Source organism: Hoplias malabaricus, chromosome 3, assembly GCF_029633855.1.
Source record: "Hoplias malabaricus isolate fHopMal1 chromosome 3, fHopMal1.hap1, whole genome shotgun sequence".
Lineage (NCBI taxonomy): Eukaryota > Metazoa > Chordata > Actinopteri > Characiformes > Erythrinidae > Hoplias > Hoplias malabaricus.
In genome coordinates this window covers 32141711-32156179 of record NC_089802.1, presented here as the reverse complement: position 1 = coordinate 32156179, position 14469 = coordinate 32141711, and the positions used below count along the sequence as shown (strand labels likewise).

The 14469-nt window shown below is 38.5% G+C and overlaps 2 protein-coding genes across 4 annotated transcripts in view; one reads left to right on the top strand and one right to left on the bottom strand.

The window, feature by feature from the left end:
- Positions 1 to 1330: 1330 nt before the first annotated feature.
- LOC136691242 (endoplasmic reticulum protein SC65-like) lies at positions 1331 to 6410 on the top strand. Its single transcript, XM_066663701.1, has 9 exons — positions 1331 to 1795; positions 2876 to 3025; positions 3194 to 3365; positions 3875 to 4003; positions 4128 to 4273; positions 4778 to 4861; positions 5366 to 5618; positions 6043 to 6140; positions 6278 to 6410. The coding sequence occupies exons 1-7, from the start codon at positions 1331 to 1333 to the stop codon at positions 5516 to 5518; spliced, it is 1299 nt and encodes a 432-aa protein (XP_066519798.1). The 3' UTR covers positions 5519 to 5618; positions 6043 to 6140; positions 6278 to 6410.
- A 4154-nt stretch (positions 6411 to 10564) lies between these two features.
- The window catches only part of adam11 (ADAM metallopeptidase domain 11), a 42538-nt gene continuing 38633 nt past the window's right edge, over positions 10565 to 14469 (bottom strand). For 2 of the 3 annotated variants that reach the window (XM_066663698.1, XM_066663700.1), the window contains 3 exons: positions 14185 to 14299; positions 13397 to 13487; positions 10798 to 12173 (listed from right to left, as the gene is read on the bottom strand). In XM_066663698.1, the coding sequence (XP_066519795.1) occupies positions 12125 to 12173; positions 13397 to 13487; positions 14185 to 14299 (255 nt within the window). In that variant the 3' untranslated portion in view covers positions 10798 to 12124. Of the gene's footprint in view, positions 10704 to 10797; positions 12174 to 13396; positions 13488 to 14184; positions 14300 to 14469 lie in introns of those variants that run through there. The other variant, XM_066663699.1, reaches the window with a different exon arrangement.

Below are 14469 nucleotides of genomic sequence, written 5' to 3'. Positions count from 1 at the left end.
ACCCCCAACCACTCTCAGGGCAGACATGTCACTTCAGCGAATGTATGCGCCCCAAAAGTGAAGGAAAAACCTAACACAGAGTTCAGAAAATTCCTTAGTGTTTCTCCATAGGACTGCAGTGACATGTCTTAAATCATACAGCATCTACCAGAACAGGAGCCGGAACCAGGCGTGTTAGCAAGAGAAGTAGGAACTAAAGGTTAATTGAAACAGTGTAAGAGGTAAATTACATTACTCAACAAAGTAGAAGTGCCAGAAGCGAGCAGAATCCAAAAATCCTTGATTGCTAATTTCCCAGATGAGAGAATCACACAAAAACTCTTCATTTGTTCCAAGCAGACGTTCACTTACTGATACATATTCAGGACACGGAACCACACCAAAATGGTCTCTCTCGCTTTCATCTTTGAAAGAGAAAATCAAACCTCATTTTAACTTCAGAACTTAACAAACCATGGCTGTTTGTGTGCATACAAATCAAAGAACAGCACGTTTTGGCTGAAGTTGGGCCTAAAGAACTCGTCCTAGAGCCCTGACCTCAACATCACAGAATATGTTAGTGGTCATCAATGTTGATGGTGCAGATATTTTCAGTGTCTCTGTCCTGATTTTCCATGGTGTAATCCCTGTTTTAGGGAATAGTTTCTCTGATTTTTCTTTGTCAGACATATTTCACCTACTTGTTGGCAACATCAGGTTCAGGTCCCCCCACACACACACCCTCAAAAGTACACACATACTTTGAGAACAACATCACAGTTACACATTTACAGGGATTTAAGAATGGGTAAATTATCCACTTACTCAAAGGCCCCACTCCACAAGTTGCCAGGATTGGTTCTTTAGGTTTATGATGTAAGAAACCCTGGCTGTCTGGATTTGCCTATTTGAGGCACATTTTAAAGGACTGAAGTTTCATAGTTTCAAAGCTGAAAAGCTAAGGCTCTGCTTATTTTACTCTTTTTAATTAACTCTTATTAATCGTCTTCTAGCAAGGTAGGTAGGTAACAGGGTAAAACAACTGAACTTCTCTGGAGGTGGTCTTTAAATTCTTTGTTAAATGTTCCTTTAAACCGTGAGGAAGGACTATTGTGATGATTATGTTCAGGGTGAAACACACTGCAAGCGTGGGTTACTGGAGAATTCGGCCCTCCTTTTGACTCTTTGAATATGATCCCCTGCACATTTTTCAGAAGTCCCCCAGCCCCCTAAGTGTTTTCACACACACACACACACACACTGTCTTACACATCTCCATTCTCTAGCAGACTCTGAACGGGGTTCAATGTGGACTGGCTATAATTAAACATACTGTTATGAGGACAGCCAAATGTCCAGCTCTATGAAGCCCAAGCAGCCGTGCGTGATGAGAGTTTCTTTGATTTTCACCGTCTGGATTCTGTTTTCAGCAGCAGTTTTTGCAGACCATGGCTCAAAGGATTATCCAGTGACCCTTGAGTTTGCTTACACTCAAGCCCTTGACCACTATGCAGCAGAGAACTGGAAAGAAAGCATTACGTATTTGAAGCTGAGCCTCCGGCTGTATCGGCTGATAAAGGAAAGTGTGGTCTTCTGCTCCAGCAGCTGCAGACATGGAGTAGACAGTGACCCTGCCGTGGGTCAATCTGCTGACCCGGGGCTCAGGACTTTCTGGCACGTCCTTCTACGAGCGTCCTGTGTGAAAAAGTGCAAACTTCGCTTCCCACCATCCGTGTTCTCACCTCTGAAGAAGGACATTTTAGATGATTTTGAGAATCGGACACCGTATCTGTATCTACACTTTGCCTATCATGAGGTGGGTGAAATATTATCACTCATCATATTTTTGACACTTGACCCTGATAAATGTTTGAGCTGGTGTTTTTCATAAGAGAAACTGCTGCAGTGTTAATTAGCTGACACTTCAGCCAAAAAGCACATTTACAGCACTGAGGCTGATGTAATTGAAGTTTTATACACCAAGTAGTAATTCGCAATCAAACTGCATGCTTGTATCAGCAGTAGGGCTGGACAATAATTCAATATTGATATATATCGCAATATAAAATGTTTCAATAACAATTCTATGATGTTTATATATATTTTCAGTATATATTATTTGCAGCATCTGTAATTAAAAGGTGCTGCCATCAGTTAATTGCACTCAATTTTAAAGTTAGTTTAAAAATATGAATTTTGACAAAGACACAAAGTGGTTGTTTGATGGTGATGCCATGTTGTTTTCATTTTTTTTTTGGTGGCGTTTTTTAATTGTTTATATCGATATCAGAATTATATCGTATCGAGTGTAATGAAGAAATAAATTGTGATTATAAATTTTGGCCATATCATCCAGCTCTAATCAGCAGTTAGTGTTCTCCTCCAAGCGTGTTGAGTTCCAATGATCTCGCGTTAGGAGCAAGTTTGAAGAAATGTCTTGATTTATCAAGTGTCCCAGAGGAAGCATATTCTGCATTAAGTTGTCCATTTTGGTAATAACCTGTGATGGGGAGAGACCTAGCTAGCAGGTATGAATACACACTCATTGACTCACTCACACACATATACTTACTCACGTTTAGCAACTGTTCCACAAAATGCTGCTACGTACTCAGTGCTTCACATGAAAATCAGTATTTTTCCTTGTTTTGACAGTATGTCGTCTTATTATCATAGCGTTTGCATACTTAAGTTTCTATGACGTTTTAGCCGCATTAGCCAACAAACTTAATTACAGCTCAAAAGAGGCACCTTTTTGTCATGAAACTTGTAATGGCTAACTACACAAATTGAGATAAGGGGGGAGCTGTAGGCTGGATATTTACTGACCTGTTTCTTTAAATTCATCTAGCCCCAAATAATCATTTTAAGATTGTATTCACATTTACATTCTCAGCTGAATGAGACAAAGAATGCAGCATCAGCTGCGCATACGTTCCTGCAGAAAAACCCAAATGACACACTGATGGTGGAGCGCATGAAAGTTTACTCCAGAATTCCTGACCTGGAGGACTCCATCACCAACTATGAAGAGAGACCGTATGAGGTCAGTGTGCGGGCAGAAACACTTCAGATATATGACACAGTAATGAAAAAGCCAGAGCCAGATTAAGCACACCTCTTGGTCCATGGGCAAGAATCCTAATATTATAATTGCCTATTTCTGTAGCGTGATTAGAAAGGGAGTGTAATTTGTGTTTGTGTGGTGGTTTAGAGGAGTTTCCTGAATGCTGTGTTGCTGTTGAACTCTGGAGACTACAGCGACTCCGTGGGTAATATGGAAGATGCACTGAGAGAATATCTCCATGAACACACTCTGTGCTCTGCCGGCTGTGAGGGGACAGTCGATGTGTTGGGACAAGAAGAGCTGTCTGCTTCTTTAGCAGGTTAGCATTAGCTTCTTTCACAACAATCTTACAGCAGTGTGGTGATTGATCTGTTTTAAATATCATTGTTTGTATAGACCTTCTTACAGTTGTATGTAAAAGTTTGGGCACATGTGACCATTGAAATTCTAAGGGTGTTGTTGTACTCTATGAAGGCCAGCAAAAACATGACCGCAAAAACCATGCTGGTCAGCTTTTAGACTGATCCGTGTCACAGAATTAGCATTAACTGTGCATACACTGTATGTTTCAAAATTGGACACCCCAGGTATTACTAGTGACTTAAGCCATTTTAAGGTGCACTCAGTGTGGACACGTTCACCTGTGGAAACAGAGTTTGTATTATCTTCAGAACTTAGAAAACCATCCAACATATATTCTAAAGTTATCCCAGAACCACAGTAGCTCTTACTGCACAAAACTCTTTATTAATCCTCTTCATTTCAGAGAAAACGCTGGATAACCAAGTGACTACAGCCTTTGGACCAAAAAGTGTGTGTCTTTTTCAGACGCCTGCATTGAGGCTCTAAGATGTAAGGTCAAATGTGAGGAAAACCTGCAGCCCAATGTGGGAGGATTCTTTGTGGAGAAGTTTGTGGCCACTATGTACCATTACCTCCAGTTTGCCTACTACAAACGTAAGTGTCCCTGCAGTGAGTCAGTCATTGCTTGATATTTGCCAAGTTATAATAAAACTGAATGCATCATTCTAATGCAATATTACTCTTTCTCTACTCTACTCTCTCCACTCTCTCTGTGTAGTGAACGATGCTCGCAGTGCTGTGCCATGTGCTTCCAGCTACATGCTGTTTGACGCTACTGATGAAGTTATGAAGCAAAATATGAAGTACTACCACTCATACAGGCAGCAGTGGGGTCTACAGCAGCGGCACTTCTACCCACGACCGGTCAGCTCTATTAAGGCGATAATATACCAGACTGTACATTTAAATATTGCCTGTGATATAGCAATTGGCTCTTTATAATACATTCCAAGGAGCAAATCTCAAGGTGTTTGATTTTAAAAAGAGTAAACAAATATCTGAACATATATTTTTAGTGGTGTTCAAAACATAGAATGAGCTAAACCCTTTGTTGTTTATCTCTAACTAATTCATAATATTTCAGTCGAAAATATTCAGCCAACTGTGCTGCTGTGATCAGTAGCTGACTAGTAGTGAAGAGCTCAAAGAAGGCAGATAATTATGACTGATAAAGTGTGTGTGTGAGTGTGTGTGCGAGACGGAGAGAGGTATTTAAAAACAGTGGGCCTCCGAGCCATTTCTAATTTGAATTTCATATATTTAAAAAGGTTGTGTGGAACCAAGAATGAATTTAATTGTAATTTAGAGACTTTGCCCAGTTGCATTAAATAAACAGTTTAGAACTGGAGAACTTTTCAATGTTCACAGGAAGCAGAAAGATACTTTAATCAAGCTGCCACACAGAAGCGGATGTTGGATTATGCAGAGAAGTACCTACAGCAGCAAGATGAGGTATGTGTGTGCTTTCTGTGAATATGAATCAGTATAAGTTTGATTGTGCATAATCAAGATCTAACTTGATAAATTCTGACTCTCAGGTCAGAATCAGTGTGACCTCTGCAAAATAAATCTATTCATCAAAGGATCTCCTCTTTATTCCACTTCAAGAATCACAGAGAGAAAGAAATATGGACTACTGCAGCCGTCTAAAGGCTACGGCACAACAGAGAGTGCAACTGGGTTTAGAAACTTCTTAGAAAGTTTGCATCACGCATAAATGCTCAGACACATTTTACACTCTTTCCCTGTAGATTTTCAGCAACATTTATTGAACTAATTGTGGTAGGTTTCCAAAAACCAGCACTTCACAAACCTGCTGTTTTTGAGTTTAAGGCATGAGGTAAATTTAGTTTTAGCTATTAATGACTTTAAGTGACAAATTAATTAATTTGCCTTTTGTCAAAAGATTCATGTTTTATAACAATTGATGATATGTTAACCTCTTTATTTGTGTAGGACGTGGTGTGGACTAATGAGGAAAGTTCTGTAGAAAAGAGCATCTCTCCAGATGTGGAGTTTGAAGGCACTGGACATTATGAAGAAGGCATCTATGCAAAATGGAGGCAGGAACCCAGGAGTAAATGGGACACTGGAGAACCAGAGGATTGACTTCTTTCTACTGAGAGACCAAGATCTGTCCAACACCAATGGGACCCATTGTGAGGTTTGGTTGTGTTCAAACTTCATTTCTCCAATCTGTCCGGCTCAGGTCAGGATCACACCTTCCTCTCTACCTTCATCATTTTAAAAGCCTTTATTATTATTATTATTATTAGTAGTAGTATTATAATTATCTGGAAGTATGGAGTCACAGAGTCATGCTGCAAACAGCAAATTACTTTAGGAGAACTTAGTGTTTGCTTGTTTATAAACCGAGTATGTTTTTTTTTTAAGTAGTATTTTTACATTTTTTTTCAGATACTCTTATTTAACCACAAATCAAGTTTTTAAAATATTGAGCTTACATTTCTAACAGATGTCTTATCATACATATACATACTGATGCCTTTTGAAAACATGGGCTAAAATGCAGACACTAAGAGTGCAGACACTTTAGAGTTGTCCCACCTTTTTGCTTCTCACACTGCTGCGCACTCGTGGTGAACTGAAATGTGGCTCATTCTTATTTAAAGGGACAGGCACTGAAACCGGCCATTCTGAACAGGGCTGTTTAGACAAGCCACAGTCTTTTACTTAAGACCCCAGAAATGTGTTCACTTGTGGAAAAGAGGTATAATATGTCATTTTTAATGTTTGCATTATATTTAAGCCTTTTCCATGTAAACAAAAACACATTGTGTTGTAAATACACAAACCACAGCAGGGTTTTCATGTTATAATTTTATTTAAATCTCTTAAATATCATAGACTCACTTCAAGAAAACAACTCTCATCACAGGATTGTCCGGTCTGCAGGAGACAGACTCACCTTATTTCAACCTAAACGCACTCGTCAAAACCTCTTTCTGCGGGAATGGAACAGAAGTTCAAATGGAAAAATGTGGACAAAAAGATGTTCAATCTCCTCTCAATCATTCAGTCAAGTTTCAGTCGAGTGTGTTGTTTTATTTACACACAGTCTATGCACCCTGGAAGACGTGTTTCCAGGAGGTTTTAGTCATTTTACATAAATGTACAATCAAATGTCGCAATATTATGGAATACGTTTGCTATATGAACCGATACGACTACGTAGCATGTTAGCATCAATGAAGGTATGGCCTACGCTGATTTTTGGATATGGACATTGATTATACCTAATAATATACATATATTAATCATGTCTTATATACAAATAAATGTAAATGTGTGCATATATGTACATATAAGTGATAATATACAGCAACAATGTACAGATTGTGCTCTGTAGCTATGGACAGACATTAGCATTCATTCAAAGGACATGACATTCAGAGTACAGTACATGTGAGATTAAAAAAAGACAGTACAATCTCTCTTAAGTCACACATTTCAGTCCCGTAATAACAATCAGAGAAGAAAGTCAGATGGTTGCTAGCTGTGCGCTCAGGTTTAAGGAAAGCTTCAAAATTAAGGAGGAAAAGCACTTAACTTTGAATATCCACCTCTTATCTTTAGTAATGACAAGTAGAGTAAATATAAACAAAAAGCACTGTGCTATATAGTACCTAAATATAGTTAGCATGGTTAGAAACACTGTGTCCAAACACAGTAACAGTATTCCAGCCTCAGGACAGGCTAGTGGCAGTGGTAGACAACGGATTATTCTAAAATATTCCATAGGGAACAAGCCTGCATCGATCTGATATTGCACATGTGACAATGTGTCCAAACCTCAGACAATTGGTTTATCAGCTGATAGGGAATGTCATTCAATTAAACACCTGCTGTACAGTCTGATGTTGTTAACCTGCTGTTTTTTTAAACAATTGTAGGTGAGAGCGAGACACAAATTTACAGAAAAAGATGGAACTTTATGTTGTTAGTCAGTTTCAAGTAGAATATGATTTCCGTTATCTCCTCACATCATCTGCCAATACTCACAGCAATTGTAGGGATAATTCCCAAGATTCATTCTGAAGACTTTTTTTGTAATTCACTCACTCACATTTAGCAAGCTTAAGTTTTGCTACAAGGGGGCGCTGTTAGCGTTAATAGCTGCTGTAAAACTAGGGTTCTTTGCATCAGTGACAATGTGTGTCTTAGTTCAATTCCAGAGTTGTCTATTTGTCATGGGAGTCACCCCTGTATTATTTGGATACATTCTTGATGCTTGTAGCATTTTTTCAAGAAATATAAACATCTCACAGCAAAAAAATTTGCTCCAGATATGGTTTTAAATACAAGATATTTGAGTTTTGGGCTGAGTATTTTCTTTTTTTCCCCTCTTGTTTGAGTTTGTAAAAACTCTAATAAAACAGTCCAAAATTGAAAATGAACAAACGAATTAAATAACCTTTCTCTTACCCTACTTCCATTTATATTCTTTTTCTAAATAAATTCACATTGCCCATAAAATACTTGTTTCTGACTAGTCATATGTCCTAACAAATTGAACAAATTTACATTTGTATCATGTGCATCACCCTGTCTTAATACGTCAGAGAAATGTATAGATACAGCCTGTACGGTTACAGTCTTATTTGAACTTATATGCGACATAGCATGAGGCCAAGGTACAGTACCCTAAATATGCAGTCAAACAGCCTCGAGAAGGGCCACTACCAGCTCAGATCTTTTAGATATGCAGATAAATAGAAGTCTACAGATGAAGTTCAAGTATCCACTAAATGCTACTGTAGGCCACGTGGCAGTGTTTATTCTATAATAAAATTCTCCCAATTAAAATTCACCCATTAAGAGTCACCCTTTACTGGTCACAGTGTTGTCTATGCTATTTGTAGCAATATTAACGGCATTCTGAAATGTTTTACTAAGTTCTGAATGCTGAAACATGCCTTGTTTAAAGTTAAGAGCTCTAAACATGACTTAGTGACTTCTTCCCTAAATGAATTTTTGTTATTCAGTGATATTCAGTAACGTGCCAATTTGACCTTCTTAAGGCCTGGATATAATTGTTTTACACCTGAAATGTTACACAAAGTCATGGCTGCACACTGGATAATTTGGAGGATGTTCACACATAAGGATTTAAAATTTGAAGACCACAAACAGCGTTCTCATTTCATGGCACTGGCTTATGTGGTCAATTCTATCTGTAAATTACTTGAAAAATAAAAAAATGGGGCTGGATTCACACAAGTTTTCCTAAGAAAAATTGGAAGGATCTTCAGACAGACACTAACAATACATTTGAATTATTACGATGGGACGACAACACATTTGTCCTCTTAAGTAGGATCAGTTGTTTAGCTGATGTCAGTTCAGCTGTAAGTGCTTTTCATTCGTAGACCAATTACCATTGGTGCTTACTTCAAATGTATGATTTCACAGATCAAATTCAGAAACAGCAAAAAGTCACTTTTTAAAGTTTAGCTTTTTTTTGTCAGCTGAATACCACAGCTTTCTGCTTGTACATAGTGAAATGGTAACTAGCTGACTAGAGTAACACTGTTGTTGTGGAGATGCAGCGTCCCAAAAATGCAGTGTAAAAAAGGCAGTATACTCGCCTGAACTCATGAGTTAATCACAGTTAAGCAGAATTTCTTTCTTAAGACACTTTTGTGACTCCAGCCCCTGATCTTCTATCTGCACTCCTACCCTGAGAGAGTCAGCTCCAAACTTATTTGGACAAGAACACTTGGCTCTATACTCCAGCAATTTGGATTCGAAATGAGACGAGGACAGCTTCCACAAGGGATGTTAAGATTGCTCTGTCCAAATGCTTTCAGAGCCTTTCAGTAGCATGTATATTTACATGAAGTGCTGTCGTCTCTAAAGGGTTTGCCTGGTGTGGCAGTCAGATCAGCTTTGTCTTAATGTTGTTTATCTAGATATTAAACTTATAAAAACATACCAGACCACAAAATTCAGAGAACAAGAGTTATGTCTGTGTTGGAATATTATCTGATATTAGTAGCATTTAGCATTGGTAAATATATTAGTTACTTTTAAAGGTTTTTTGATTAATTTTAAAAAATCTTGCTTGTGCTTTTGTCTTTGTTCCATTTCTCTGCCAATCCCTAGTATATTACATTATTTACAAAAGTGCCCACATTCAGTTTTAGCTCAAAGTAAATGCAATGTATTGAAAATATACTGCAATATATTCCATTTTTCCTATGAGACTCATTCTCAGTGCACCCAGTAAAAGATTTACAGCTTACACATACTTAATGGCAATTCTTTAGCTATTATACCTACCTAAAAGTTTCCTATGTGCTTGTGTGAGGATATCATACAGATATTTACTAGTCCATCCATAAGTGGACATAAAAAATGCAATGTCGTGCTTATAATTACATTCAAATGTTTATGCATATAATGTTAGGTGTATTTAAAAATTCCTAAATGGCTGATATTGAAAAAAGCAGCATCGTAGTACACTTTAAAATGGGTGAGCGTTAGTTAAAGAAGGAATGTTAGTAGAAATGCCTCTGCAATCGAACATTGTGTTGACTGTGCTACCGGATTCTCTGAGGATAGCAAACGCTCAGAGCTGAAGTAAGGAAGAGTTTTCTTTTTTTTTTAAGGTAAAGAATTAATGAATTGCCAGCTAAAAAATAGCATCAGAATAGAGAAAAGTCTGCTTACAGTATATAACCTACCCCACCTTAATTCTTGGCCCAGGTCAGGGATTGATGTTAGAAACTGCCCGTTTTTTCTGATCTAGCATCGGCTATACTACGCCATATCTAAACGTTTTGCTAACTGCTAACAATAGAAATCCAATCTCAGATTTTGTTTTACCAAAGAGCACAATATTAACCAATGTCCTTCATTTCACTGGGAAACAGAGCAACACAGACCCATAATTCCAAACCAGCCTGAAGCTGACCACAGTTATCAATAGCTACAAAACAACCCGTTTGTACAGGTCACATTTGGAAATGTGATGCTGGTCAATGGTCTAAGACTTGGACAGGCCTAGCTCGGGCTAGATCAGCATCTTCAAAAACAGTATGGGCAAATGTTCTGGAACGTTCTTCCCTTCAAGCAGAATACAGAGAAGAGAAAATCAGATAGGAAACAGGAAACAAAATGTGGAAGTCGGGACTTGTGGAGGTTGTAGTTTTCTGAGTGAGTGGAAGACATTTTCTCTTTTTCCCCCTCTTTCTGCTCAAAATAAAAAGTACACAGTGTAGGTAAAGAGAACAGGACAGTGGATGGACAGACTGCTTATCCTCCTCCAGATCTGAGGAAGAAGAGAAGAGAAGAAAAGAAAAGGAAGGTGATCAATCAAATATTTGAAAAAAATTCAGTTTACAGTCCACAAAAGTAGCAGGATGGTTCTTTATTCAAAAATATCCAACTTCAACTTTAAAAATGAGTACATATTTAAAACAGTACAAAAAGAATGCCACACAAACATAAGCTATTTTAACATTTAAACAAAACACATTGCAGTTATGACAGGTTTGAAAATGAAATAATCTAGGATTAAGAGAGGTGTTGCCTGTGCTACTAAAGGTAATTTGAATCCCATTTCACCCCTTAACCCTACCCCTCACTTTTGCTTAGGGGTAGAGGTGTCTCAATTCTTGTTGGAAAATGGGTAGTGCCAAGGCAATCTGCAGCAAGATGGCAAATCACCCAAATAAACCCATATATGTCAGTATTTTCTCTTTAAAAATCTGTGATAAGTACTGTATTATCTTAGTTTGATGTAGTTTCAAATTCATTATGTCCCTTTACTTCATAACAATCATAAAACATCACTAGTAATTTGACTGTGTCTCGGAATTTCCAGTTCCACCGTAAACGCTGAAGCAATTACGGTTAACTTGTGGAATGCTTTTGAAGGCGTGATGCCCTAAATATAAACTCTGATATTACTGCAGACTGACAGCCTCTGAGGGCCTCTGAAGCTCTACCTTTTTTATTTTTTATTTTTTACGTGTTCTGATGATATATCAGGTTCTAGGGAAATATGTTAACACTACAACTTGTAACTCACTTCTAAGTGTCAAGGTAACACTCAAAAAACGAAAGGGGTTAACTTAGGAAATGGGATTCACCATTAATGTAATAACTGTAATAATTACTTACTGTAATCAAAGAGGCAGGACAGGGGTAATATTTCTAGGGCAATGTTAAGAAAAGCTTAAGGAATATTTATATTTTGTTTTAATTTATTTCTTCTGCTCTTCGCCATGATCCAAAATTCCTGCTTTTTTTCCTTCATTTACACACAATGTGGTGTGTGGCTACAATGAGAAATTGGTGTAACAAATGATTTCTTCCCTAATCACTAGTCCTTACCAGTCCCACCAGACTCTCCCAGTCACAGTGAATACCCCCAACCAGGGAGGGAAAGGGCAAGCACATGCTTCGGCAAACACAAACGTCTGCTAACACAATGCCATTGGACCTCTACACGCTTGAAGCAGAATGCAAGCTGCCCAGAGCTCTCATGTCAGTCTACAGATGGCCATATTATCATCATGCTGGGAACACAAAGAGGGCCTTCCCACACAACCAGAGAGTGTGGCCAATGGATACATTGATTCATTCAATAATCATTTCCATAAACTGTGCTCATTTTTGGTCATGAAAAATATTGCTATGTGACTGTGAGTAACAGGGAAACTGGAGTGGACTGAATTAGGACTGATGTCACATCATGGCCTGTTCAGCAGGGTCATACCTTCCTCTCCGGATATTTCTGCAGCAGATTTATATGTAAGAGAGAAAAAGAGAGAAAGTAAGAGCATAAACATCCATCAAATATAATATTCATACAGATTTGTAGCTGTTCTCAATGGGAAAATTCAGTTTCACATCACCAAACTGTTTCCAAAGTTTCTCCATAATAAAAGGTAATATGTAAGCAATCATTGAGAGGGGTTAGATGTAAAATGTCTTAATGTCACTACCTCTGCACAAACCAAGTTATGGTCTCAAACACATTAAGGCGGCAAGCAGTTCTACAAATTAACTCTTCACAAGGCCACAGCTGTTCACTGAAAACCATTCCAGGTGACGACCTCGGGAAGAGGGCTGAGAGAACGCAGAGAGTGTGCAAAGCTGTCTTCAAAGCAAAAGGTGGCTACTGTGAAGAGTCTAAAGTATAAAACATTTTCTGGTTTGCTTAACACTGTTTTGTTTACTACATAATTCCATATGGGTTCCTTCATAGTTTTAATGTCTTCCACATTCATTTACAACATAGAAAATAATAAAAATCACTGAATGAAAAGATTGGTACTGTATTACTGTGTAGTACTGTACATTCACAATATGTGGAAAATGGCCCAAAACAAAGGAATCCCTCCCTGAGTGGGCGTGTCCAAACTTCTGACTGGTACTGGGTATATTTTGCCATTATCCCAATTCCACATAACCATAAGAAGACACACGTAGACTCACTGGTGATTGTAAATGAAATTCTATACTTGTGCTGTAGACATTACCACTGGTTACCATCACAACCATTTTTAAGTAGCATTAGTAAAAAAAAAAAAATCTTAGGGAGAAATTTGCAAAAAGTGTGGAATTCCCTTTAAAATAAAATATGTATCTATATAAATGGATTTTCTCTACAATGACAGATATCAGTTGTACTGCATATGTGTACACTCATAACCTAGCAGTGACACTAACGTAGTAAAATACAGCTGCTTCTAAAACACTCAGCAACACACACCAGTACTGTATCTGGACAGGAGTGGTGTTTTTCCCAATGATAAATGAGAAGGAATGGTGCAACGACAGATGGGCTACAGTTTGTAAAGGTACACAGTACTGTGGAGCTTTATGTAATGTATTTGTAAATAAAGGGCCCAAAACCACAGGTGAGTGTGCTGTTCTTGGTGCTGGTACAAAACACTAAACAGAAAATATAAAACATCTTGTCATAACGTGAAACCTCATATTAAGCTTTCTTACTTGAATCCCCAGCCAGTGCCCCCCAGCACTATAGCTGCCAGCAGAATGGCCCCTGCCAATGAGCCGATGATTATATTAGTGCCACTAGGTCCTGCAAAGAGGGGGAAAGAGGCAGAAAAATCAGCACATAACCTTACATGTATTCAATCAGTGTTCTGCACTTATGATTTGTGGCTACAGCTACTTACCTCATCAGTTCCATTATTGTTTTTCAAACTAGATTTAAATATTACACAATTTTATCATCAATTCATTCATTGTCTGTAACTCTTATCCACTTCAGGGTCGCGGTGGGTCCGTAGTCTACTCAGAATCACTGGGCGCAAGGAGGGAATACACCCTGGAGGGGGCGCCAATCCCTCACAGGGCAACACACACTCACACCTACGGACACTTTTGCGTCACCAATCCACCTACCAACGTGTGTTTTTGGACAGTAGGAGGAAGCCCACTCAAACACAGGGAGAACACACTACACTCCTCACAGACAGTCACCCGGAGGAAACCCACGCAGACACAGGGAGAACACAGCACACTCCTCACAGACAGTCACCCGGAGCGGGACTTGAACCCACAACTTCCAGGTCCCTGGAGCTGTGTGACTGTGACACTACCTGCTGCGCCACCATGCCACCCCAATTTTATCATATAATATAAAAATATACGCTAAGGAAGGAAAAAAGACTCAGTTTTTGCTCCACTGCATCTGTGGCTCACAGCAGATTAAACATGGTGTTAGTGGCGGGGAACTTACAACAGTCAAGCTCTCGTTTTGTTTAATGACAAACCTTTATATTTCTCTGGTCCATCTGGAAGCTGGGGGTCAGGGATGGGGTCATACACACTACAGTCCTTTCCGGTGTAGTCTGCATCACAGATACACTTCACCTCATTACTGCACGTCTGAGAGAAAGAGGAAGAGCATTGTAATGTTAAAGAAGTGGTTTGTATAATTTGCAGTAGCTCTGCATATTGTGAAGTGCTTTAAGAATCAAGAAAATGAGTAAAAATATTAAGAAATATTATTGTATATAATAATTATTTTTGAGAAATAAGCTTCCGAATCCCAGTGT

Excerpts from the sequence above, each read along its gene's own strand:
- LOC136691242 (XM_066663701.1), top strand. The coding sequence starts at position 1,331 with ATGTCCAGCTCTATGAAGCCCAAGCAGCCGTGCGTGATGAGAGTTTCT. Across the intron at positions 4,004-4,127 it reads CCAGTTTGCCTACTACAAAC|TGAACGATGCTCGCAGTGCT; the intron begins GTAAGTGTCCCT and ends CTCTCTGTGTAG. Across the intron at positions 4,862-5,365 it reads ACCTACAGCAGCAAGATGAG|GACGTGGTGTGGACTAATGA; the intron begins GTATGTGTGTGC and ends TTATTTGTGTAG.